Here is a 26,129-nt window from a genome sequence, read left to right as displayed (position 1 = left end):
CCAGAATCCAGAAAACGGTCTCTTCCAGGGAGAAAAGCCATCTAATTAAGTGCCTGGTTGGACACCAGAGTTGCAGTTCGAGCCATTAAATTGGTATTAAATGCTGAATCAACTTGATCTGGATCCCAGAGGGACAAGGCCTGATTAACTGGGAAGATAAATGGGCAGAGCCTCGGGGCAGTTTGGCTCCCTTAGTCCAACACAGGGGATGGGTGGCCGCTCTCACATGGGCAGGGCCATCAAGAGCACAAGGAAATGGACACTCGTGAAGGGGTGGGTGTTGGAACACTGCCTGGAACTCAGTCATGAATAACTTTGCAAATCAGTGACTCAATTTAAAAAATGAAAGGGAAAATAAAAGATATGCAGGAGTCTCTTGAGGCTGACCCAGTTGGCCCCCAAGAACTGACTTTCATCCGACACCTTTCCCTCCCCTGTGGATGGGAGGAGGATGGAGTACAGATGCTTCTTTGGAACAAAAGAGAAGATGAAGGCACAGCTAAACTCCACCCACACTGCACAACAGCCATAGCCCCCTCCACACCTCAGCCAGCAAAGCTGAGGAGCTAAAGAGCATGTGATTCTAACTTAACTCCCCTAACTGCCACTCTGGGTCCCAGAGCACACTTTGAGACCAGCCAATGACGAAAATGGTCCATGAAGGGGCCAATGCAGGCATTAAGGCCCACCCAGGCAGCCTATTTATATTTTACTGAGAATAAAACATGGACAGGGGCTGGAGCGGTGGTGCAAGCTGTACGGCATCTGCCTTGCCTGCGTTAGCCTAGGACAGACTGGGGTTCCATCCCCCAGTGTCCCATATGGTCCCCCAAGCCAAGAGTGATTTCTGAAAGCATAGCCAGGTGTAACCCCTAAGTGTCCCCTAAGTGTCACCGGATATGGCCCAACTATCCCCCCCAAACCCAAAACATGGACATCAAGAAGAACTTGTAACACTTCTACTCCAAGAAGATCAGCTGTCAGTGGTCTCTGAAGCCAGGCTGATCTCTCCTGTTTCCACAATCCTTCTGAGCCAAGGGCCGGGAGAGGCACCACCCCAGAACCAAGATGCAATGAAGGCTGTGAGATACTCTGCTTGGGCTTTTAGTCTTAAGCATTTCCACCCTTCCCTGACTTGGGGTCCCCCTGCTGGTCTTCTCATAGAGTCTGGAGCAATGATTTCACAAGCCCAGGGGTGAGCACAAGACCTGACATAGCTGATGCTCAAGAATCGCTGGGATGAACAGACAGGCCAGCTCGGCAGGACAGAAGGCTGGGAAAGGTTCCTCTAGGAGAGAGAGCCAAGCTGGGTTCGGGGACATATAGAGTGCAGAGAGGCTCACAGGTTTGCAGTAAGGATCACTGCTGGCAGGGGCCACACAAACTATGCCTGTGCCCTGTGGGAGCACCTGGCCTCACCCCTTGTCCTGAACACTAAAGTTCTGGATTCTAACCCCGGACACAGGCATCAGCACTTCCCAGAGCCCACCTCACAGTGGCACAAATCCCTCTGGTGTTTCCAGTGAGGCAGGTCAGCCAGCACACAGAAGAAGAGGCAGGAGGCTGGGACCTGAGCCTGAGCAGACGGTGTTAGAGACACAGAACAAATGGGACACACAAGTATTAAGAATCTTCAGAAAGTTACTCCTGAAGGCCTGCAGGGTCCAGATGGAAAGACCAAGAAAACACCTACAGGTGAGACAACACAGAGTTGTCTCGCTAGAGAAAGGGTGTGGGGATCTCCTAAACAGACTCTGGGCTGTACTTCTTTTTTCTTTTTCTTTCTTTCCTTCCTTCCTTTCTCTCTTTTTCTTTCTTTCTTCCCCTTCCTTCTTTCCTTTTCTTTTCTTTTTTTTTTTTGGTTTTTGGGCCCCACCTGGTGGTTATCAGTGCTTACTCTGTGTGCAGGAATAACTCCAGTTGGTAAATACCCTACCCACTGTACATCTATCCAGCCCAGCAAACTTCGTACTTTAAAGGAATTAAAATTACTTTAATTTATATGGGAGATACTTACTTCAATCTTTGATTTTTTAACTCATCCAATAAAATTTAATAGGAAATCTAGTAATCCTGTAGAATACTAGTACTCAGGAGTTTTATAAAACAAGAGAATCCAAGATAGACAGAAGTGACCAAACAAAAAACCAAAACAAGTGACCAAAAAAGGAGCTGCTTGGGGACACATCGCCGTCTGGTGGACAGACGGGATTACTACAGGTCATCTGGTGCTTCTAAGAAGACCTTGCCTTTTATTTTTAAAATGCTTCAGATACTTAGAGGCATGTTATAATGTTGAGATACTTTATTGATGTGCAAACTATTATATATATTTAAAGTCAGGAGGAATCTATTTCTTGTGGATCCTGATAGCTATTTGGGGGGGGGGGCGGATAATAAAAATCTTTCTCCAGGATTTTCCTGAATGTTTCTGAAATTTTCTTGAATGCTTCTGTTTAAGAAAGGGTGAGGTTGGGATTTTAGGATTTTAGAACTTTGAACTTCAAACTGCAGAACATGCTCTGCTCTAATCAACAAGTGACAGACAACACACTATTGAATTTACTAGCTCCCAACTAGGTGAGTGTGGGAAAATTGTTCTGATATAAAACTTTATTATCAGAAGTAAACGCAATACAATAAAAGTTATATTTCTGAGTATGCTTCCCTAGATAAAAATATAAAGAAATACAACTGAATGGCTGCAATTTATCAACCTGCAGGCATTGAAATGGGACAAGAGAGAAGCTGTTCTCAGCAGCTATCAGCCTTGCTTGCTTTCCCAGCAAAAGTGGCTCACTTCTAAAACCAACCACAGACTCTGGTGATTATGTCCTCAAAGGGTCAAATACAAGGACTCTCGGAGGAACCTGCATGCCAGCAGGGTTCTCATCACCCAAAGGCAGGAGGAACTTTAGTCAATTGTTTATGGATGGGTTCACAAATCAAGGAAACGTGATTAAATAAATGTATTAAGTCAAACAGCCTCAGCCTTAGTTACAACTGTTAAAAAGAGGAATCTTGACACAGTCAATACGGAGGGTGAGGGACCTCAGACAAAGTGAAATGCATCTCTCCAAAGTCCCCGAGTCCACAGAGACAAGGTCCCTAAGATAGCAGAGCGGCTTCCAGAGGCTGCAGAAGGGGTGAGTGGGAACTCAGTTCATAGGTCCTATACTGGTTCCTCGTGAGGGCTTCAGAGTTAAGACATGAGAACACAGCTCAGGGGTGAGAGTGGGGACAATTAAGGCCTGAAATGCTTATGCTTGGCAGTGTGTGCTGCTAGGGGGTCACCACAACCAACCAAAGTCATGCTCTGGGGAGACAACAGGGTCACACAAAGCAGTGCTGGGGAACCAAATAGGTCTGACATTCAAACCTGGGGCATTCTCATGAAAGGGTCCAGCTCTCTGAATCATCACCTCCCTGCTCCAAATGCTGATTTTTAAACAACTGAACTTATAAAAACATGACAAAGCAGAGAAAAACTTTCTATGAAACTAACAGGTATGTGGTATTTAAAACCCTTCTGCTTTGGGACTATGTTGCTGTCCACATAAAATTAGTACAAGACAAACTTTTCTTGATGATTGACCAAACAGTGACAGAAACAGTACCAGGATGTAAACACCACCACCCATAGATAGACTTGTTTGGTAAGAACATTGGTCTGTGGTTTTCTAAAAGAAGGTAAAGGAGCAACTGCAAAACCACAATCTGCTCCGACTACCTACATGCGCATTATCTGGAATGAAGAGAAACACAGGCATTTTTTACTGAAGATAAATGATTGAAAATAGACTGGAACCATGCCCTTGGGCCAACTCTCTGGACACATCCAGTCAAATTCTTTCATATGATGTACAACAGCCACATCCCTGAAAGCACCCCAGGTCCCCAGGCTGTGTGATCCCATCCACTCACCATGTCTTCCACTGTGATGTCTTTCAGGATCTGGCAATAATCCACATTCCACACAGCCTGGTCGTCCCACACCTTGGAGGCCAGCAAGATTGCCCCTAGAACAATCCGTTTCCAGTTGGCCGGACAGATGTCAATCTCCTGCAATATGTTAGGAGTCTTTCAAGGTAAACCTAGAAAGAAAAGAAGACAGGGCTAAATGACTGGCTGGAAATTAGTGTTGACAGGGTGTGGTGAAAGAACCCTCATAAGCTTTTGGGGGAATGCCTTTGGTTTTCAGTCTCTAAGGAGATCCCTCAAAACAAACAAAAAAAAATAAATAAAAACTGTATGCCTGGAAGAACCAGCAAGTCTACTTGTTGGCATGTACCCTCAAAACACAAAAATATTCATCCAGAAGGAAGACAGAAGCACATCCACTTTCACTGAAATTGTTGAGTTTAACAGTCAAGATATGTAAACAGCTCAAAACTCCAACCACAGAGGAATGGATAAAGTAGTTGTTGCATTTTAAAATTGGTACATATTGGAATAAGACAAGATATAAAGCAATTTGCTGTAATGTAGAGGAAACTGAACAGCATCATATTAAGTGAGCTAAGTCAGCGGGTTAAGACTAAATACTGAACGATCTCACACATCTGTGGGATATAGAGAGATAAACCAGATACTAAATAGTATCGAAGACAAACCCAGCTGGAGAGACCAGGCATTTTCTTCATATATCATCGACCCAGGTTTGATCCCTGGCACTACAGATGGTGCCCTGGAGGCCCAGCAGGCATGATCCCTGAGTTCCAGACAGGAGTAAGCCCTGAGCGCTTGTGGGTGTCCCCACTTAAAACTTTTTTAAAGGTAAACCATTGCCTTAATATTAAAGAGAGAGAGAGAGAGAGAGAGAGAGAGAGAGAGAGAGAAAACAAGAAAAAACCTTATCAATAAACAGTGAAGGGAGATATAGAGGAAAATGCAGATGGGACCAGAGGTTACAGAAGAAGGGATGGAGGGTCTCGGGCACTTTGGGAAAGCAACTGTGCATCAGGACTTAAACATTTTTGTTAGCAAATCACCTAAACTGTAATACAAATTTCTACCAAAAAAAAAAAAAGTAGATCCAGTTTAACTTACACATGGGATATAAACAGAGAACAACCAAGTCCTCATAAACTGTGACAAAGCCAGAGGGAGTCAGATTGATAAGGTACATGACGCAAAAAGAGAGTGGGTGTGGTATGGCATATCCACAGGCATGAAATATACTGTCAAAAATGTACTGTAAACCACTATATAACAATTGACAGTTTATTAAAAAGTAACGTCAAAGGGCTCAGTGAGGTTTCTGGGAAATGGGCTAAAGGATTCACTTCATCACAAAACTATGAGGAAGAAACTGGATCTTTAAAACTCTAAAGCAGGAACAAAGTTCAGGCTGATTTTTCACTCTAGCAACTGCAATAGCCACAGTAATATAAACTCAGTAGAATCCTCCAACACAGAATACAAAATATGTAAAGGGAAAAATACTGTGCAATACAGGTATTTTTTTTTCCTGACCTGTAGTGTTTTTAAAATTAAGCCCTTATTTGCCACAGAAACTAAACAAGTTTGCTCAATTATTGAAAAACATCCCAACTTTTTTTGTTATTCTTGTGTTGGGGCCGGCCATGCCCAAGACTTACTCCTGGCTCTGAGCACACAGGCCGTTCCTGGCAGAGCTCAGAGAGATTATATGGAATGCCACAGATGAACCCCAGTTGGCCCCATGCAAGGCAAATGCCCCAGTTCAGGGGTCTCAAACTCAATTTACCTGGGAGCCGCAGGAGGCAAAGTCGGGGTGATCCTTGAGTGCAAAGTCAGTAGTAAGCCTTGAACATTGGGGTTGTGAACCAAACAACTAAAACAAAACAATACAAAAAAAAGATTCCTCTAGGGCAGGGCCACAAAATGTTGTATGGAGGGCCATTTGTGGCTCACAGGCCGTGAGTTTGAGACCCCTGCGCCTAGTTACTGAAATATCACTCCAGTCCCATATCCCTAATCTTTTCATTTCATTGTTTCTCTTTGAGATTTACATGCAATGTTAACTCACCTTTTCTAGGGGGGAAGGACTACAAAACGGTTTTCAGGGTACCCAGGGTTCTCCTGGTGATCGTCAGCCAACTTACCAACCTGCCAATAATTCAATGTTACGGTGCCAGAATTTACCCTATGCCATCCTGGCAGTACTTGGAAAGCCTCCAGTGCTATATTCCACAATGCCTGGATGCCATGTTGTGCCAGGGGTCAAAGGAGGGCTGGCTGCACGTCTGTCATGTGCCCTAGCACCTGTACTATCTCTCCAGTCCCAACTTGGCCATTTTTTAAATGAATATTTCTATGATAGTAAGTACATTCACTTCACCATGAGTCATCACTAGATTCTCTAACTTTTTCATTATCCCAAACTGAAACTCAGCTCCTGGGAAAGATTTCCCAATCCCAACCCCACCAGGTTCTGGCAATCACCTCTCTGCTTTTTTAAAAAGAAAAAAAAATATGTTTTGGTTTTTGAGCCATACCCAGTGATGCTCAGGGGTTATTCCTGGCTATGCACTCAGAAATCACTCCTGGCTTGGGGGACCATATGGGATGCCGGGGATCGAACCGTGGTCCGTCCTAGGGCTAGAGTGGGCAAGGCAGGCACCTTACCCCTGCACCACTGCTCTGACTTGTAAAAAAATTCTTTTTCTGAAATGAACTTGACGGTTCTAGACCTCTTACACAAGTCAGACTATGCAATACTTAAATCATAAAGTGACTGGCATATTTCATTTCATATTAAGTTTCTCAAAGTTCATCTATGCTGTCAGAATCTACTAAGGCTCAATAATATTCCACCACACAGACTCCATTATAGTCACCTATTCATTCGCTGATAGACATATAAGCTGATCCTCTTTCTGTGCAGTCTAGGAAGACTGTGACAAATTTCTGCTTGAGATCCTGCTTCTAAATCTTCTGTTTTATGGACTCAGAATAAGGAAAGAATCCATGATAAATGTTAAATTTTTTTAGAAATCGGGGCCGGCATGGTGGCGCTAGAGGTAAGGTGCCTGTCTTGTCAGTGCTAGCCTAGGACAGACCACAGTTCGATCCCCCGGTGTCCCATATGGTCGCCCCAAGCCAGGGGCAATTTATGAGCACTTAGCCAGAAGTAACCCCTGAGCATCACCGGGTGTAGCCCAAAAACCAAAAAAAAAAAAAAAAAAAAATTTTTTTTTTGAGAAATCACAACTTCATCCTCCACAACAGCTATACATTGATATTCTTATCAATAAGGCTTACAGGCCCTGGTTTTTCCATTTTCACCCTAGCACATGCTATTTTTCTTTTTTAATTGTCCTCCTAAAGGGAGAGACAGTGTTTAGATCTAATAAATCCATTTTTCTTTTTTTCTTTTTGGAATGGAGGGGGCAATACCCGATGGCACTCAGGAGTTACTCCTGGCTCTGTGCTTAGAAATCGCTCCTGGTAAGCTCAAGGGACCATATGGGATGCTGGGAATCAAGCTGGGGTCCATTCTGAGTTGGCCACAAGCAAGGCAAATGCCCTAACCGCTCACTGTGCTATGGCTCCGGCCTCTTATAAATCCATTTTTCAGAAAATTCAATCACATAATACTGGATTTCTAAAATGACTATTATCACTTTAGTTTGCAGAGTGACTTCAGAAATACCCACAATGTCTTTCACTAAAGGTTGGGTCACAAGGAAAAAAATGCCAGCAAATTAGATAATTTAAATGTCATCAACAATTTCTTAGAAAGCCAACAATGACTGAAACTGACTAAAGAAGAAGTGGATAATTGGGCCCGGAGAGATAGCACAGCGGTGTTTGCCTTGCAAGCAGCCGATCCAGGACCAAAGGTGGTTGGTTCGAATCTCGGTGTCCCATATGGTCCCCCGTGCCTGCCAGGAGCTATTTCTGAGCAGACAGCCAGGAGGAACCCCTGAGCACTGCTGGGTGTGACCCAAAAACCAAAAAAAAAAAAAAAGAAGTGGATAATTAAATGAATTCATAACTAGCAGAGACTTTGAAATGGTGATGTAAAAACTTCTAACTAAGGAACAGCCTGACCTCAGATATTATTAAAATAAATGAGTATCAATAAATCCTTCTCAAAATCTTCAGAAAAACAAGAGGAAGAAACACTTTCCAACTCATTCTGAGAGGTTGATACTACAAAATTGAAAAATATCAAAAAACTGAAGGTCAATATTCTTTAAATGTTTTAAATTTTCATTACATTTTAGTAATATAGTTACAATATTAACAATTATGGGTGTTGTTTTTTATTTTTTGTTTTTTTGGCTTTTGGGTCACAACTGGTAGCACTCAGGGGTTACTCCTGGCTCTAAGCTCAGAAATCACTCCTGGCAGCTCGGGGGACCATATGGGATGCCGGGATTTGAACTACCGTCTTTCTGCATGCAAGGGCAAATGCCCTACCTCCATGTTATCTCTTCGGCCCCTATATTTATGATATTGATGGACAAAGTTATTGCATCTTTACCACCATCACAGTGCACAAAGACACTTCACAATTTTCATGATGTCCCTTCGAGTGGAAGACCAATCCCAACTCTCTGATATTGATAATGTCCACTCAAAAAACTTGCAAGCAGGTTCCAGGAGATGTGTCAAAGGGCTGAGTGCATTCTTGGCATGTGGGAGCTCTAGGTTTAATCTGTAGTAAAATATGGTCCTTTGAGCACCGCTGGGAGGGGGGAGCGGAAGACAAACAATAAACGAAACCCTTTTGTAAACAAATGTTCCTAGCAGCAATACTCACAAGAGTGATAATACAGAACAAATTCAATAACTCAACACTGAATGAATGCATGAATGAATGATTGTAAATGTGCTATACAATGGAATGTGTTGGGCAATAAAACATAACGAAGTTACAATGCGGAAAAAGTTTGAAGGTATTCTGGTAATCATAAAGAAGCCAGTCACAAAAGAAAATTATTACTGAAATCTACTTTTATGAAATATCCAGAATGAGTAAGTCCAATGAAACAGGAAAACAGACTTTTGGGAACCTGGGTCGAGGGTCAGGGAAAAGAAAGGAGAGGGGCTGAGGGTTTCCTTAAGGGGCTATGACAATATTCTGAAATGAAGGCAGGATGCTAGTTATGCAATGTACTGAGAACCGAAGTATGTAATTAACTAGATATATATATCCATAACCACCACATACCATAATATCAGATATATACCCATCAGATATGACAGATGAATCATTACATCTATAAAAGTAAGGCCATCTATCTTTTCTTGCCAGGTTACTTCTTGCTTTACCACCTCTATCTTGTCTTGGTTCCCCATTTCTTCCTATTGTACTCCTGACTTCTCTCCATTAATCACTAACTTCCGCCCTATCCTGACTCACAGCCCTCTTGACAGAGCCAACCTTGCATGTAACTCTTGGTCAAAGGCCAACCTGAATGAAGAAGTCCTCATGTAAGACTTTGCCACAAAGGTGCTTCAGAAATGCCCCAAACAACCAGAGCAGCCTATGAGACTAAGGACGCTGAACTAGTCCAAAGGAAGACAAAAGCACAGAACACTGCATGCTCTTCAAGTTTCAGACAAAGTACAAGAAAACATAGCTCCATTTTTATTTACTCCAATCAATATATAGTTACTGAACATTCATTATGCCCCAGGTTATCTGCTCCTGGTCATATAGCATATAAAAAGAATGAAAGAATTCCCAAAGTCTCTTTTATGTTTGCTGTTATTCTAGGTATATTTTGTTTTGTTTTTTTGGGGGGGTCAGATCCAAGTGTTGTGGGGTCTCCTCTTACTAAACCAGGAGCTCAGTCTACTGAGCTGTCTGTCTGACACAGTATTTTCAAAACTCAACATGCTGATGATGGCAGTACAATGTGTGTGAATTAAAACTCATCTAAGGGTTCCCCCACGCCAGAGGGTCTTCATGGCCTGATCTGGTAACCTGGGCCTTGGGGGATGGGATGGGGTGGAGCAAAACTCCGCCCCTCTCCATTCATTTGCAAGCTACAGAGGCAAGAGCTGGGCCTGGAGAAGCCACAAGCCAGGAGTTTGGTCCCTTGCACTGGTATGTGGTGGGCACTGGGATGGACAGCTAGCCAAAGAATCCCCGGACTGCCAGTCAGTCCAGGGGCCCAGATTCTCCCACGCCAGAGTGTCTTCATGGCCTGATCTGGTAACCTGGGCCTTGGGGGATGGGATGGGGTGAAGCAAAACTCTGTCCCTAACCATTCATTCGCAAGCTACGGAGGAGGCGAGGGCTGGGTCTGGAGAAGCCACACGCCAGGAGCTGGTCCCTTGCACTGGCAAGTGGTGGGCACTGGGATGGACAGCTAGCCAAAGAACCTCCCGGGACTGCCAGTTAGTCTGGAGGGTCAGACTCCCCCACTCCAGAATGGTCTGCATGGCCACATCTGGTAACCTGGGCCATGGGGGATGTGGCTTGGAGAACACACATGCCAGGAGTTTGCCCCTTGCACTGGTATGTTGTGGGCACTGCGTTGGACAGCTAGCCAAAGAACCCCCTGGACTGCCAGTTAGTCCGGGGGGACTAGATTCCCCCATGCCAGAATGGTCTTCATGGACACATCTGATAACCTGGGCCTTGGGGGATAGAATAGGACATCTAGCCAAAGCAGATTTATCTCAACTATAGCAGTCCCTCTGTAGGGGTGTCCTTTTTTTTTTTTTTTAACCAATAACTATTTTCAAAAGCGCGTGGCGCATTTGCGCCCGCACGACATATACTCTCTTTAACATCGTTCAAAAATATTCTAATTCTTGACTATTTATAGGAGAGGAAATGGAATAGCCTATATATGGAGGATAGCACTCAAATTGATCTCTGAAGTCAGTGTCTAAGTGAACGTTACTTTCTATACAGTTGTCCTCTCTGACTGCTGAACCTTATCCTTAAATATTTCATCTATACAATGTATATAGCCTCTCTTCTATATTGCCTTTCCACACCCAGAGACCTTTCTACTCCCCCCATATCCCAACCCGGATTTGTTATCTCCCTTTATTTAACCCTCTTTATTCTCAGTTTCTAACTTGTTAGGCACCAAGACAGACCTCCTTCCCAACAGACCACCATCCAGCTCCTCAATGAAAGACACCCTCTTGGGGGGCCGGGCGGTGGCGCTGGAGGTAAGGTGCCTGCCTTGCCTGCGCTAGCCTAGGACGGACCGCGGTTCGATCCCCCGGCGTCCCATATGGTCCCCCAAGAAGCCAGGAGCAACTTCTGAGCGCATAGCCAGGAGTAACCCCTGAGCATCACAGGGTGTGGCCCAAAAACCAAAAAAAAAAAAAAAAAAAAAAAAGAAAGAAAGACACCCTCTTGATCCCTCATCTTGTGTCTCAGCAAGAAACCACAACCAATAAGCCTCCTGACTCAAGCTTGTGACCCCTCTCACCCCCATCAAACCGTGGACAGTTGCATAATACCAGATTCAGCTGCAGCAAAACCTCCAATTCAAGGACACTACAGGACTCTGAAATGCCGCAAATCATATCTTAAACTCTAGGCCAAAGTCTGTGATACAAAAAAGTACCTTGGCTTTCACTCCCCACAAGAATATCTCAGAAGACCTAATTGGGAGGCCTATATTGCCTACGTAAGCTTAATACCTTTATAATAATGTATCTCAAGATATGTATTCCTAAACATACAGATAGCCACCCCCATTACTTTCTTCAAATACCTTTTTTTCCTTCTTTTTCTCAATTTCCGTTTTTTTTATATCTCAATTTCATTTATATATTCTATTTATATATATACACACACACACACACACACACACACACACACACACACACACACACACATATTTTCTCTACCCTCACCAGTTTTGGTGCTGCTTTGTACAAAACCTAAGAAAATGTTTTGCCATGGGACAAAAGCTCAGACCACACCACAGATACTGTATATGTAGCCTGTCATCCTTACCCAGAATAGCACCAGTAATACAAAAGGACACCATATGTTTTTGTAATAGACAGTAAATAAGGGGAAATCATGGACTCAGACACAAGATCTTATCTTCTAAGGATAAGAACTCACACTTTTTATACAAGGGTGCCTCCCATCCTGGACATATGTCATGTGGATACAACTCAGTCTCCATGAGATTGGACAGTGTTAGTTCATTCTCAAATCCCAGATCCCAGACGTAGAACTGAAACTACCCCCTGCAACAACACCAGGAACTAAGCTCCGCTGGGAGATATACGTGTGCCAGTGTTAATCTGACAATGAGGACAGCGAAGAAATGACAAGTTGACCTAAGACCAGAAGGTCCTATCATATCACCTAACACTAAGTGGAAATCAGAAGATGTATCATCCTTTGAACTATGAAAAATAAGAGCGCTAACTACAGAAAACTGACTTTGACAACCGTGACTGGGCAGAACGTACCTTGAGACCATTAAGGAAAACCCTACCCTAGGCTATAGCCCAGGTCTCCTATAAAAATCAAGATTTCTTAGTGCAGAGGCCCAATTCTGACAACAGAGACTGAGCAGAACCTTTGGAACCAGAATTTCCTAGACTTCGGCTTAGAGAATGAGCAAAAACATGGAGCACATGATACAAAAAACGAAACACACCAACAATGTTGGAACAGTACCTCTAGAGCCTTAAAGACTCTATCCTAGACCTTGTCCTAGGACCTGTGCAAATACCAAGAGTGCTTGCTACAGTGGCCTTATTTTCTCATCCACAACCAAGTGGAAAGGTTCCTGACACCACACACACACACACACACACACACACACACACACACACACACACACAAAAACCTGGGATATGACAATGAGAAGGTATGGAGTCAGTGGTTGTTCCCATGACAATATGCTTCAAGAGTGGAGAAACCCTGAATATCTTAGGCCATGGGAATGTCCTTTCTTCCCCAATACTTACTGTGCCTATACAAAAAAAAAAGAAAAAAGAAAAAAAAATGGTGGGGTAACACCAAGCCCTGCCACTGCACCACTTTTTCTGGTTTTGTTTTGCTTTATTTTTTTGTTTGTTTTTTGATATTATCTCACTTCTGTTTTCTTCCACTTTTTTTCTTTCTTTTTCACTTTTGTGGATATTATTCGGTGATTTTTTTCTTTCTGTTTTAGTAGTTGATACCAAGTTTTTTCTTCTCTTTTCCTTTAACCTTTTTATCTCTAACAGAACAGCATAACTTGAATCATTCAGCCTCATAAACTGAGGGGGGAAAAGAATGATACCAGGACAAGTCATATGAACACGTAGTGTAAATAAAAAATTGACCAGACTGGAACACCAAACAGAATAGATACCCAACCTATAACAAGCTGTAAGGCGGAGACCATTTGCAGTAGGATTCTGGGGGATAAAGGAGGGAGATATGGGAGACATGCTGGGAACAAGAGTGGAGGGAGGATAACTTTGGTGGTGAGAATGCCCTTCATTCATTGTCACTATGTATCGTAAATAATTCTGTGTAAATGAACTTCAGTCACAAAAAAAAAAAAAAAAATCAAAAAAAGAAACAAACTCATCTAAGGGGCCGGAGAGATAGCATGGAGGTAAGGCATTTGCCTTGCATGCATAAGGACGGTGGTTCAAATTCCGGCATCCCATATGGTCCCCCAAGCCTGCCAGGAGCAATTTCTGAGCCTAGAGCCAGGAGTGACCCCCCCAAAAAAACAAAAACAAACAAACAAACAAAAACCTCATCTAAATGTGTCACTGGTGGCACATGCCAACAATAATATAATCACACTGCATATATGCTGTAAGACAAAATAAGTAAAACAAAAATATTGTAACTGCAGATAAAAAGTAATGCAAGGACTTAAGAAAATAAAACAGGAGGAGGACAGAGGTTGTAATTCAAAATCTGATTCGAAGCAAAGGCCCCACTGACATGGACGGCTGAGCAGAGTTGAGAAAACCGGGAAGATGCCAAGAGTATTACTGGAAGAGGATTCTCAGCCGGTGTATGCCACATGCATGTGCACAGAGCAGAAAAAGCAAGTTGAAGAGTGAGTTGAGAGAAAGAGGAGCTGGAGCTTCAGGTCTTACTAAAGGTGAGGAAGATGAGAAGCTGCAGGGATTAGAATAGGGTGAGAAGAGAAAAAAAAAGCCTGAGGACAAGGCTGTGGGTCCTGGTTTCGAGGCTGAGTCGTAACTGAATGTTCAATATTTGACCCCAAATAACTGACCCTATGTCTGACAGAGCTAATTGAAATTTATTTCCTCTCCTAAATCTGTATTACACACAGGAAACTGTTTTGAGCAGTTCTGAACCTAAAAGGAAAAAGTCCTGGAGAGTTACCGCTGGAACTGTGATATCTCATCACCTCCCAGCAGAAGCCAATCTGAAAACATAGGAAGGCTGCAGATATAGAGGAGCAGGGGCGAGGGGAGGTGCAGGGGTCTTGTTACTTGCCAGAACACTTCTAGAGCAAAAAAAAAAATAGAGATATTTGGCATCCTTTTAACAAACCTCCTGCCTTGGTCCTCTGATCAGGATTTCGTCTCCTTTAGCAGAGATCCCTGATTTTGACCAGAAGAGAATTTTACTTTTGTCATCCAAGTACCACTACATATATAGTACTAAAATGGATGTTTGGTCATGGGTCTATGACTAACCTAGTTACAGAAACACCTCAGAGGAACAATAAGAAAAGCTGTGCTGGAGGGCAGCTGGGCGCTCCTCCCCGGTACAGAGCATCTGGTATTCCTACTTACCGCTGGAATGTTACAGAGTTCCCTTGTATGAAAACCTGTCACCAAAGTGAAATTCTTTCTATTACTTATTTCTTTTTAATTTTCTCACATATCAATATCAACAGAACTACAGAAGAAACTGAAGCTTCATAATAAGCCATCACTTTTTATTATTTATTTTTGGTTTTTGGATCACACCCGCTGACACTCCTAGCTATGCACTCAGAAATCGCTCCTGGCTTGGGGGACCATATGGGACACTGGAGGATTGAGCCACAATCCGTCCTAGGTTAGTGCATACAAGGCAGACGCCCTACCACTTGTGCCACTGCTCCGGCCCCAATAAGCTATCACTTATTTGTGATATTGTTATGTTACTCCTTCAAAATGAAGCTAATTAAGTTACAAAGGTTATTTTCCAAACTGATTGGTCTTGGGTGTTGGGAGGTCCTGGAGGCTCTCACCCCAGCTCCCTGTGCTTCCCTGAAGGGCTAGAGGAATGGCAGTCAGAGCTCATCCTATCTCCTTATTGGCAGCATGCCAAGATGCCAAGGAAATGCCCAAGAGAAAAGCAGTGACGAACACATCTATTAACTCTAGACAGGACCTGTTCTGAACGGCTGCTCCAAACAGCTCAGAGCATGCATCTGTCTGCCTATCAGCTCACAGGCTGACTCGAATGCAAGTGCTGTAGGTAAGATTCAGGCTGCAGTGCAGGGCCATTCCCTGGACCCTGAAGCCTCTCATCTCTGACCAAGAAAACTCCAAAGCAACTTACCAGTAAGATAGAAACTAACCTTTTCACCTACTATTCCTAGAATACTCACTCCAACAATCCCATCTGCCCTACAGTCCTGCAAACGAGGAAATGCACTTTAGCTGCTCTCTCAAGGTTTCTGTAAAAACAGGGACAGGGACACAGCTAGGAATTACACGCCAGTCACTCATGTGAATGAACCTCTTCTTACGAACTACCAAAGCCTTTGTCAGATCCTAATTTTCTCCTGAATCAAAGGTTAAAAAATATCCTCACACACTGCATCAGTTTTAAACTGTATTTTTGGTGGTGGCATGAATTTAGTACTAATCTTATCCAATTTCCTCTCCTTTGCCCTACATAAAACTTTTAATCCTATTTCCCTATCACATTGTTGCTGCTGTTGTTTAACATTTGAAATTCTTTGGGGGAATAAGCCTGAGCAATAATAGGTGCATTTTTTTTTCCAAGAATGACGAGAGTTCAACATTGCTAAATGGTTACTTATAAGGTATTTTGCCCACCAAGAATCGAGTTCAATGACTTTATCCCCTTGAACAGTAGATGAACTAATTCTCTAATGAATAAATGAACAAATTTCTTGATTTAATGAATTTATTCTCTGAAGAACACACAAATCATCTAATGTGGCAGGACTACAAAGAACAGGAGGTCTGGAAACTGTTCTTGATAATAGTCCCTTAGCAGCTCCTGAGAATGGGTTTTTGCTTTTCCTTAAGGACATTATATTCACAGGCAAAGTTAACTTCTCTGCACACAGCGTAAAAGGTTAGCAACACAAGATTCCATTGGCAAACCTATTTGCATTATAAATTGTACCTTGTATTTGAGACCTCAAGTACAGATTACTTCCCTGATTATATTAAATTTACACCACTACACTGAAGATAAGCCAGCAGTGTGTATTATATACTATACCTTCCTATATATTCATACTGCAATTATGACTATCATACTTATTATCAATTAAACTTCGGCAGAAAATCAACAATAAAAAGTCTGAAAATGTTATCAAAAGATAGCCTTGGTCTGCCTTCATGCCACCTGCTTTGGCCTGATGTCACTTTCCTGCATTTATAAGTTTCAGATTTTTTTTTTTGTTCGTTTTTTATTTTTGTTTGAGGACCACATCTGGCAGTGATCAGGGCTTATTTCTGGTTATACACTCAGAAATCACTCGTGGAGGTGCTTGAGAAAGTAGGTAAGTCTGCACCTCAAAAGAAATAGTGCCCACGATACAAGAGCCACCCACCATGTGGGACAAACTATTCACCCAATACCCATCAGATAAGGGGCTAATATCCAAAATATACAGGGCACTGACAGAACTTTATAAGAAAAAACATCTAATCCCATCAAAAAATGGGGAGAAGAAATGAACAGACACTTTGATTAAAAAAAATACAAATGCCAAAAGGCACATGAAAAAATGCTCCTCATCAATAATCATCAGGGAGATGCAAATCAAAACAACAATGAGATACCATCTCACACCACAGAGATTGGCACACATCACAAAGAATGAGAACAATCAGTGCTGGTGGGGATGTGGAGAGAAAGGAACTCTTATCCACTGCTGGTGGGAAGGCCATCTAGTCCAAACTCTAAGGAAGGCGATATGGAGATTCCTCCAAGAACTGGAAATTGAGCTCCCATTCGACCCAGCTATTCCACTCCTAGGGATATACCCGAGGAACACAAGAATACAATACAAAAACCCCTTCCTCACACCTATATTTATTGCAGCACTATTCACAATAGCCAGGCTCTGGACACAACCAAGATGCCCTTCAACAGATGAATGGCTAAAGAAACTGTGGTGCATATACACAATGGAATATTATGCAGCTTTCAGGAGAGATGAAGTCATGAAATTTTCCTATACATGGATGTACATGAAATCTATCATGCTGAGTGAAATAAGTCAGAGGGAGAGAGAGAGACGCAGAATAGTCTCACTCATCTATGGGTTTTAAGAAAAATAAAAGTCATTTTTGCAACAATCCTCAGAGACAATGAGAGGAGGGCTGGAACTTCCAGCTCACTCCATGAAGCTCACCACAAAGAGTGGTGAGTGCAGTTATAGAAATAACTACACTGAGAACTTCCATAACCATGTGAATGAATGAGGGGACTGGAAAGCCTGTCTAGAGTAGAGGTGGGGGTGGGGTGGGATGGAGGAAGATTTGGGACATTGGTGGTGGGAATGTTGCGTTGGTGAAGAGGGGTGTTCTTTACATAACTGAAACCTAATCACAATCATATTTGTAATCAAGATGTTTAAATAAAGTAAAAAAGTTTAAAAAGAGAGAGAGAAAGTAGATAAGGTGTGGGGATTGAAATCAGGTTGGCTGTACACAAGGCAAGCATCTTATCTGCTGTACCATCTCTCCTACTCCAAATACTTTCAGTAATTCTTGGTTTTGAATTCAGTCTTGTCATTTTTAGGTTGAGATTTGTGAAACAGGTTGTGAGCCCTCTTTTGCGTGATCTAGATTCTCCAGGAAGAAAAGGCAACTCAGCAGGAGTAATCAAGACTGGCATGGGCCCCCCACTTGAATTCATTGAATTACAGGATGGCTGTGTTCATCCTGATCACTCACCAGGGTGACAATGGCACATTCAGCCGTCAGCTGAGCAGCACTGAACAGCGTCCGAACAAACCGATAAATCTGCTTCTGCTCTGGATTATGCTTGTCATAATCTGGTGGCACTTCGGATTTCTGTGGAAGGAAACATTTTCAGACAGCTGGCCACAAAATAAAGTGCAGAGGATAATTAATATAGCACTGTTTTGAAACATAAGGCAGAGATTACCGAAAGAGGGTGAAGGTTTTCATCAAAAATATCTAAGAGCATCCTTCCATCTGGGTCCCTGAAAAAAATAAAAATAAAAATGAAAAAATAAATAAATAAGAGAGTTCATTTTATGCTAGAATAAGTGCCATTCAAAATAGAAAAATTAATTGGATTCACTTGTATTTCAAGAAACACAAGACAGATAAATATAAAAAAAAATCCTACTGGTATTTGTAAATAATGATTTGTTTTCCTTGAGTACAGTATTTCAGCTTATTTTAATTTTAGTATTTAATTTCTATAGGGGCTACACCTAGCTGTTCTCACAGGCCCAGGGACACTCCTGGTGATGATCTGCTTAGTGGTGAAAGCTTGTAGTGCTTGTAAGGCCACATTGAATGGGGATTCTCAGACATGATAGGTGTGTGCGCTCCCCTGAAACCTTTTTAATCATATCTGACAGTCTTTGAAACACCTTTAGTGTAAATAACTTAGGTAAATATCTAGAGATATTTTTATCTTACAATCTCATAGGAACTACATTCCTAGTTCAAAAAAAAAAATCCAGCCTTGAAAGTTCAAAGTTAAGGTATCAGCAATGGGACTACTGAGAATTCTGTTTATGGGTGATTGTCCTACCACTGTAACTTTACCCTTGTCCTCTTTCTTTGCATCTTTGTTCTCATAATTAAAAATAAAAAATTAATAAAAGAAATCCAGCCTTACCTATGGTTTCCCCCTCTCCCTCCAAATACTCCTGCAAAGTCAGGAATATCCCTGAGAACAGCCAGATGTGGGCCAACACCCTCCCCCCTCAATGCCCCCAATAAACTAGCACTTCATCACCGTTTTAGGAGAGTGGTCTGAGTTATGTGAATGTTGAGTGTTCTAGTGATTAATGTAAAATTTTCATAACATACCAATTAGAAACTTCATGGAGTTTCAAAATTTCCCCTTGAAAACCACAGTGTCATATAGAAAAGCTTGGCTCAATAATCCATAACCCTACGCAAGCAGCAGCTGGCTGCCAGCAGTGCACAGAGCTATGAATGTGGCCGCTCCACTGGGATAGAAGCTCTGCCAGGGCCATATGCCCCACAACAGTGACAATTCCGCTGTCACATGTTCTGTGTCCTTTGAGTTTTTCTTAGTTTTTCCTTAACGTCAAATGCAGAAACCAACACTGTGAGAGGCAGCATATGAACAGCACAATCCATGTTTCCACTGTCACTTGGGCTCGCTCGTGAATGCCTAGCAGAAGCCTACGGATCTGTCGCATACACCCTCCCTCCATAGTGTGCAAACAGTATGTGTGATTTCTGTCCAGGAAATTTACCATCTGCTGATCTAAAAAAGAATGAACTTGGGGCCGGGCGGTGGCGCTAAAGGTAAGGTGCCTGCCTTGCCTGCGCTAGCCTTGGACGGACCGCGGTTCGATCCCCCGGTGTCCCATATGGTCCCCCAAGCCAGGAGCAACTTCTGAGCGCATAGCCAGGAGTAACCCCTGAGCGTTACCGGGTGTGGCCCAAAAACCAAAAAAAAAAAAAAAAAAAAAAGAATGAACTTAAAAGAACACAGCTCAATTTTCATGCACCTTTGCACAACAGGGATTGTTGTGTTGTTTGGGGGGCACACCCAGCAGTGCTCAGGAAACTCCTGGAGAGATCCAGGAACCATATGTTGTGCTGAGGACTAATTCTGGTTGGCCTCGTGCAAAATAAGCACTATAGTCTACCTTCTATACTATTTCGGTAGCCCCAGGAATTGTGTTCAAGATTCAGAGGTGCTTGTACTAGTCTACAACACAGGCAGCAAATATTTAAAGAATCCCAAGGCAGGGGTGTGTGTGTGTATGGGAAAGGGGGGTTTGCAAACTCAACTGTATCTTAAAAAAAAAAAAAAGATGGGCCGAAGCGGTGGTGTAAGCAGTAGGGTGTCTGCCTTGCATGCGCTATCCTAGGATGGACCTTGGTTTGATCCCTTGGCGGACTTGATCCCCCAAGCCAGGAGCGATTTCTGAGCATGGCCAGGAGTAAGCCCTGAGTGTCACTGGTGTGGCCCAAAAACCAAAAAAACTAACAAAAAGACAGCTTGCTTTGGGTACACATGCTTTTCTAATGACCCTGGATGAAGGAAGGACCAGCTACAGCTGATCCCTCCGTGACATTTCAGGCAGTATTCACTTCGTGGTGTAAGGTAAAGCCTGGCACCTCATTTCCTAGACAATTCAACACAGTTCAGTTTTCCAGTGAGACCCTGTCAAAGTCATTCAGAACTCGAGAAACACATTCATCAACTTAAAAAAGAAAGGAAGAAAGAAAAAAAACACAGGCTCAAAAACTGTAGGTGAGGAGTAAGAAGGAGCTAAAATGACTTAGTGAAAAATGGACTCCTGGGCCCGGAGAGATAGCACAGCGGCGTTTGCCTTGCAAGCAGCCGATCCAGGACCAAAGGTGGTTGGTTCGAATCCCGGTGTCCCATATGGTCCCCGTGCCTGCCAGGAGCTATTTCTCAGCAGACAGCCAGGAGTAACCCCTGAGCACTGCCAGGTGTGGCCCAAAAACAAAAAAACAAAAAACAAAAAATGGACTCCTATGTGAATTGGATTTTTCCTTTCATTTCCAGTAGAAGAGGACTCCTGAGCACATTTACCAAACTGATGCACTCATTATCAGCTCCAATCATTTGGTCACTCTGATCTGTCAAGGATAAAAGCTTGAACTAAAAGGATAAAGCCACCATAGGTGGCAGGTCTCCAGCTTTAGCAATGAGACATATCTTGGCTAATCATGAGTCTGATCCTACAACTGGTTCTCACCAGCTGCAGCCACTTTTAGACTCATAAAACTTAATCACATTAATTGATAAAATCCTACTGCAATGAAAGTTTGCACTTAGGAAAAGGAAGAAGGAAGAGTTGGAAAAATCCAAAGGGAAACACTAAAATCAATTTGCTTGGATAAGATATAGTCAAATGTGAAAGGTCCTAACCTCAGATTAATTTTGCAAGAGTCCTGAAGTTGTCTTTGATTAAAGCACACGGTCAAGAAATAGTACAGCAGTCAGGGAGAAGGTACTTGACCTCTGTCAAGATCTCTGGCACACCTGGTCACCTTACAGCAGTGCCAGTGTTAGGCATTGAACCACTGGCATAGTTGGTCAAGAATAACCCTTGGTCTTCCATAGCAACATTTGGAAGGGTACTCCAATCAAAAATGTTTAAAAAGGAAACGATGACATACAGATATGGATTTTAAAGGATGTTGGTATTTCAGTCAAATCTCCACACTTAAAACAAAAGCCTTGACATTAAATGTCAATGTACTTCTGCATGTTTTGTGATGAAATAAGATGTTTATGGGGAAGTTTCAAAAAATGGTTTTTCTGTAACTAAACTCTATCTTCAGATTGTAATCAGAGAACTTCTTTTACATTAAAATATTTCATCTAAAAAGGTACACCAACATTCCTGTGTATGAAAAAAGACGACGACAGGCATTTTCCATGTTAAAGCTGCCCATAGTAATTCTGGGAAGACAGTGCACCTAAATCGAGTGCTGAGCTCAAGCGCAGCAGATTCCTGAATGACCAGGAGTGTCTCCACTCAGAGACGGAAAGAGATCCTGAGTGGTACCTGATGTGGACTCCAAGAAAATAACGTGAATTTTTAAAAATGCTACTTATAAAGATGATTTAGCTAGCTGGCATGACAGAGCACACTTAGCATGTGCAAGGTCCGGAACAGTACAACATCACCAAATGCCCTGTCCGGGCCCTTAACACAATAAGGTATAGTTCCTATATAAAAATAAAATGGGGGCCGGAGCCGTGACACAAGCAGTAGGGTGTTTGCCTTGCATGCAGCTGCCCAGAATGGACCTGGGTTCGATCCCCGGCGTCCCATATGGTTCTCTGAGCCAGGAGCAATTTCTGAGCGCCTAGCCAGGGGTAACTCTGAGCATCACCAGGTGTGGCCCCAAAACTAAACTGTACTAAAATAAAAGAATGTTTAAGCAGATTATACCAAGAGAGAATAAAGAGGCTGAATCTTAACATGCAGTTTTCTACTCTTTTGTTGGCTTTCTACACAGAAATCCAATCTGACTTCCTCTGACTCAGAAGCACTGTAGTACTTACCTGAATAAAAAAAAAATATATTATTAAAAAGTTGAGGCAACTAAAACATAATAGGAAAAAATAAGCAAATCAAGAGAAAATGTGGTTTTAATACAATACTGATGCATTTACATACCTGTTTTTGATGTGATAATATATTGCAAGAGCTACACTGTAAAATAAAATGCAAAAGTTCAGTTTTTCATTGGTATATTTAGTATACTATATATTACTTGACATTTTAATTGTAAGTATTTACATGAAAGTCTTGTGATCTGTTTTAGCATTCCTATTTAATTCAGAATGCTGGTAAAAAAAAAATGCATACTTAAAAGTTGCCGGCATATAAGACGACCCTTCAACCCATGAGAAACTTCCTAAAAGTCTTAAAAGTAAGTTACTTCTTAAAAGTAAGAGGGGTGCGGATCACTCGTCCTTGAAGCTGGAACAAGTTTCAGCATGCCGTATACCAGCATATAATATGACTCCCGACTTTTAGGAAGTTTTTCATGGGTTGAAGGGTCATCTAATACGCCAGAAAATATGGTAATCTCAAACATTTTCCTGGCAATTATTAAATCACTTCTAGAAACACCAAAACTTCAAGTGATATTCAGAAACAAATGTCTTTTTTTCTAAATAATTTTAAGCTTGCTTTCTTTGTAATATACAGGTAACGTTGCGAAACATGGCACAAATTAAATACCTTTAAAATTTCCAACTTGAGGCCTACTATTTTAAAACTGTGGTTCTTTATAACAAGAAAAATGACAGGCAAATCACCCACAGTAGTTTGCATTTTTCCTTTTAAACCAGTAGCCTCCTATCACTATGCCTAACTTATCCACTTATTTGCTGAAAAAATTCTGTAACTTTATTTGTAACACGACCTTGAAGCTTTATTTTTCATTTGTAAAACCTAAATTTATACTTTTCCCCTTCCCCTGCATTAAAAAGCTTCTTTGAGTGTAAAAGTGTTATATTAACATTATACATATTTTAAGTTAAATCCATTTGACCAAAGTTGACCACTCTTAACATGAAATACATACATATCCATTTTTATCTATAACTTGTAACAGGAAAACATATTTTCATCCTACATTTCTGTTAACACTTTTTCCTTAGCAATAATTATCCTTCAAAGTAATTTTAAATGGCAGAGATATATTTGTGCAACCTATGACTTCCAGAAGAAAACTTCCTAGAACTAAAATTATTGCACCCTAAAGATATGAATAATTATAGCCTCCCCAAACTTTTTCAACCTAAGGTAGACTGCATTTTTCAAAAACAAAAAACAAAAACTGATAACTGCTTAATTCCCATTTAAGATCTTTTTTACTTATCGTCACTGGCACATTTTTGAAAAATGTTCCCACTTAGGAAAAATATTGAGATTTTTTTGGGCAGGATTTTTTTATGTTGTTTCTTTACAATACAATTTTTATTGAGGTAACACTTTCATCCAACATGTAAGATTCAGGTATGTATTAAAATCCATTAACTGCATATTTGCTAACATCATCACCACAAACCCTTTAGTTGCCGTCATCATTAAAAGACCTATTTCTCTCAACCCTTAATTCTCTTCATTTTAATGACCACCTGAGGGTGACAAGGTGACTCCTGATCAACTCTGTTCTCTGGAGCTAAAATTTTGCTTTGGTTTACTTGCTCATTTCCTTGCTTCTTTATACTTCATGCTCTGTCAGACTTAGTTCATATACAGTACATTCCAAATTAACCCATGTTGACACAGATGCAACATTTCAACTTTCTGTTTTTCAAATACTTTGGTAGTCAAGGCATACATATCACTTTGGTCTATTCAACTGTGACTGGACACTAACATTGTTTCCTTATCTTGGTTATTGTAAATAATGCTGCAGTGAACAGTGAACATACAGGTACATTAAAAATCTTTGGGGCTGGAGAGATAGCACAGCGGTGTTTGCCTTGCAAGCAGCCAACCCAGGACCTAAGGTGGTTGGTTCGAATCCCAGCATCCCATATGGTCCCCCGAGCCTGCCAGGAGCTATTTCTGAGCAGACAGCCAGGAGTAACCCCTGAGCACCGCCGGGTGTGGCCCAAAAACAAAACACAAAAACAAAAATCTTTTCAAATAAAGTGGTCTCAGGCTCCTTACGTAAATAACCAGAAGTGGAATAACTGGATCATACAGTATTCATATTCTTATTTATTTTGGTTTGGGGGCCACACCCAGTGTTGTTCAGAGGCGACTTCTGGCTCTGCACTCAGAAATTACTCCTGGTAGGCTCAGGAACCATATGGGATGCTGGAGATCAAACCCAGGTCGGTCACATGCAAGGCAAATGCCCTACCTATTGTGTACCCACTGTGCTAACACTCCGGCCCCTATATTATTTATTTTTTTTATCACTATACTATTTTCTTTTTTTGGTTTTTGGGCCACACCCGTTTGACGCTCAGGGGTTACTCCTGGCTATGTGCTCAGAAATCGCCCCTGGCTTGGGGGGACCATATGGGACACCAGGGGATCGAACCACGGTCCGTTCCTTGGCTAGCGCTTGTAAGGCAGACACCTTACCTCTAGCGCCACCTTCCCGGCCCCACTATACTATTTTCAATAGTGCCTACATCAATTTACAGCATCACTAATAAGAATATGAGGGTTCCCATTTTTTACATCCACATCAACACCAATGTATTCTTGGTCCTTTTGATAGTCATTCTAATAGAAGTGCAGTAATATCTCAATGTGATTTTAACTTGCATTTCTCTAAAAAGAACTGACAGTGAATACCTTTTCTGTTGTCCTGCCAGTCATTTATGTCATTTTGGAGAAATGCTTATAAAGTAGAAGCTAAGAATAGGATTTTCAATTGGGTCGTTTTGTTCTTCTGGCAATTAAGCTGTATGATAAAGGCGCCTCACATTTGATAAGTTGGCTTTTTTGTTCTGATGATGGTTTCTTCAGCTGAACAGACTGGCCATTTAAAAAAATTAAGTTTCTACTTTTAGTAGCTATTTCTCTTTCACTACTTCTTCACTCACTTTCACCTTTATGGAAGCCAAACATTATTTTTTTTTTTTTCAGTTTCATGGAAGTAGCTGGTTGGGATTCAATTGTGTTCTGAAACTACCATCTAGAGTAGTAATGTAAAGGCAGAGGGGCTCAGTGTTCCACATTTCCATTTGTTCAGCTGCCACCATTCAGTTACTGGGGTATGTACCAGGGATACCAAGCAGCTGAATGTCTACTTACAACTTACCATGAAGACAGTTCATCTCATTCTATCACAGTCAACAATTCTGGAAAATTTCTCTAAAGCCATTCCTTCAAAATAACTTCAGCCTAGTGTTAAAGTAAGCACTCATGGATAAAAATGGAGCAGTAATCACAGCTTAAATAAAGTAGTATCAACATAGTCTCTTTCCCCTAAAATCTTGAAAAGCACCTCGCTGGTGAAGAAATTGTGACTGAGGCTTTAGAATTTAAGAAGACATGGGCCAGAGCAGTGGTGCAGCAGTAGGATCCTCTGGCATCCCATATGGTCCCCCAAGCCTGGAGCAATTTCTGAGTGCACAGCCAGGAGTAAGTCCTGAGTGTCACTGGGTCTGGCCCAAAAAAACAGTAATAATAATAATATACATCTACAATTTTCAATGTGCTTTTCATATATCTTAGCAGTAGAAAATAGGTGTTACTAATTCTACTTTAATGAGAAGATTCAGGTTCAGACACCAAATGCCAAGGTTTTATGCC

The 26,129-nt window shown here is 41.8% G+C and overlaps 1 protein-coding gene across 1 annotated transcript in view; it reads right to left on the bottom strand.

Moving 5' to 3' along the window:
* Positions 1–26,129, bottom strand: part of CCNY (cyclin Y) — a 199,297-nt gene that overhangs the window by 6,752 nt on the left and 166,416 nt on the right. Inside the window, 5 exon segments of the mRNA XM_049776665.1 lie at positions 3,926–4,062; positions 4,065–4,094; positions 18,067–18,186; positions 18,281–18,338; positions 22,515–22,550. Coding sequence (XP_049632622.1) covers positions 3,926–4,062; positions 4,065–4,094; positions 18,067–18,186; positions 18,281–18,338; positions 22,515–22,550 — 381 coding nt within the window.

Source organism: Suncus etruscus, chromosome 7, assembly GCF_024139225.1.
Source record: "Suncus etruscus isolate mSunEtr1 chromosome 7, mSunEtr1.pri.cur, whole genome shotgun sequence".
Lineage (NCBI taxonomy): Eukaryota > Metazoa > Chordata > Mammalia > Eulipotyphla > Soricidae > Suncus > Suncus etruscus.
The sequence above is the reverse complement of the archived record's forward strand: the minus strand, read 5'-3'. Positions and strand labels throughout refer to the sequence as shown.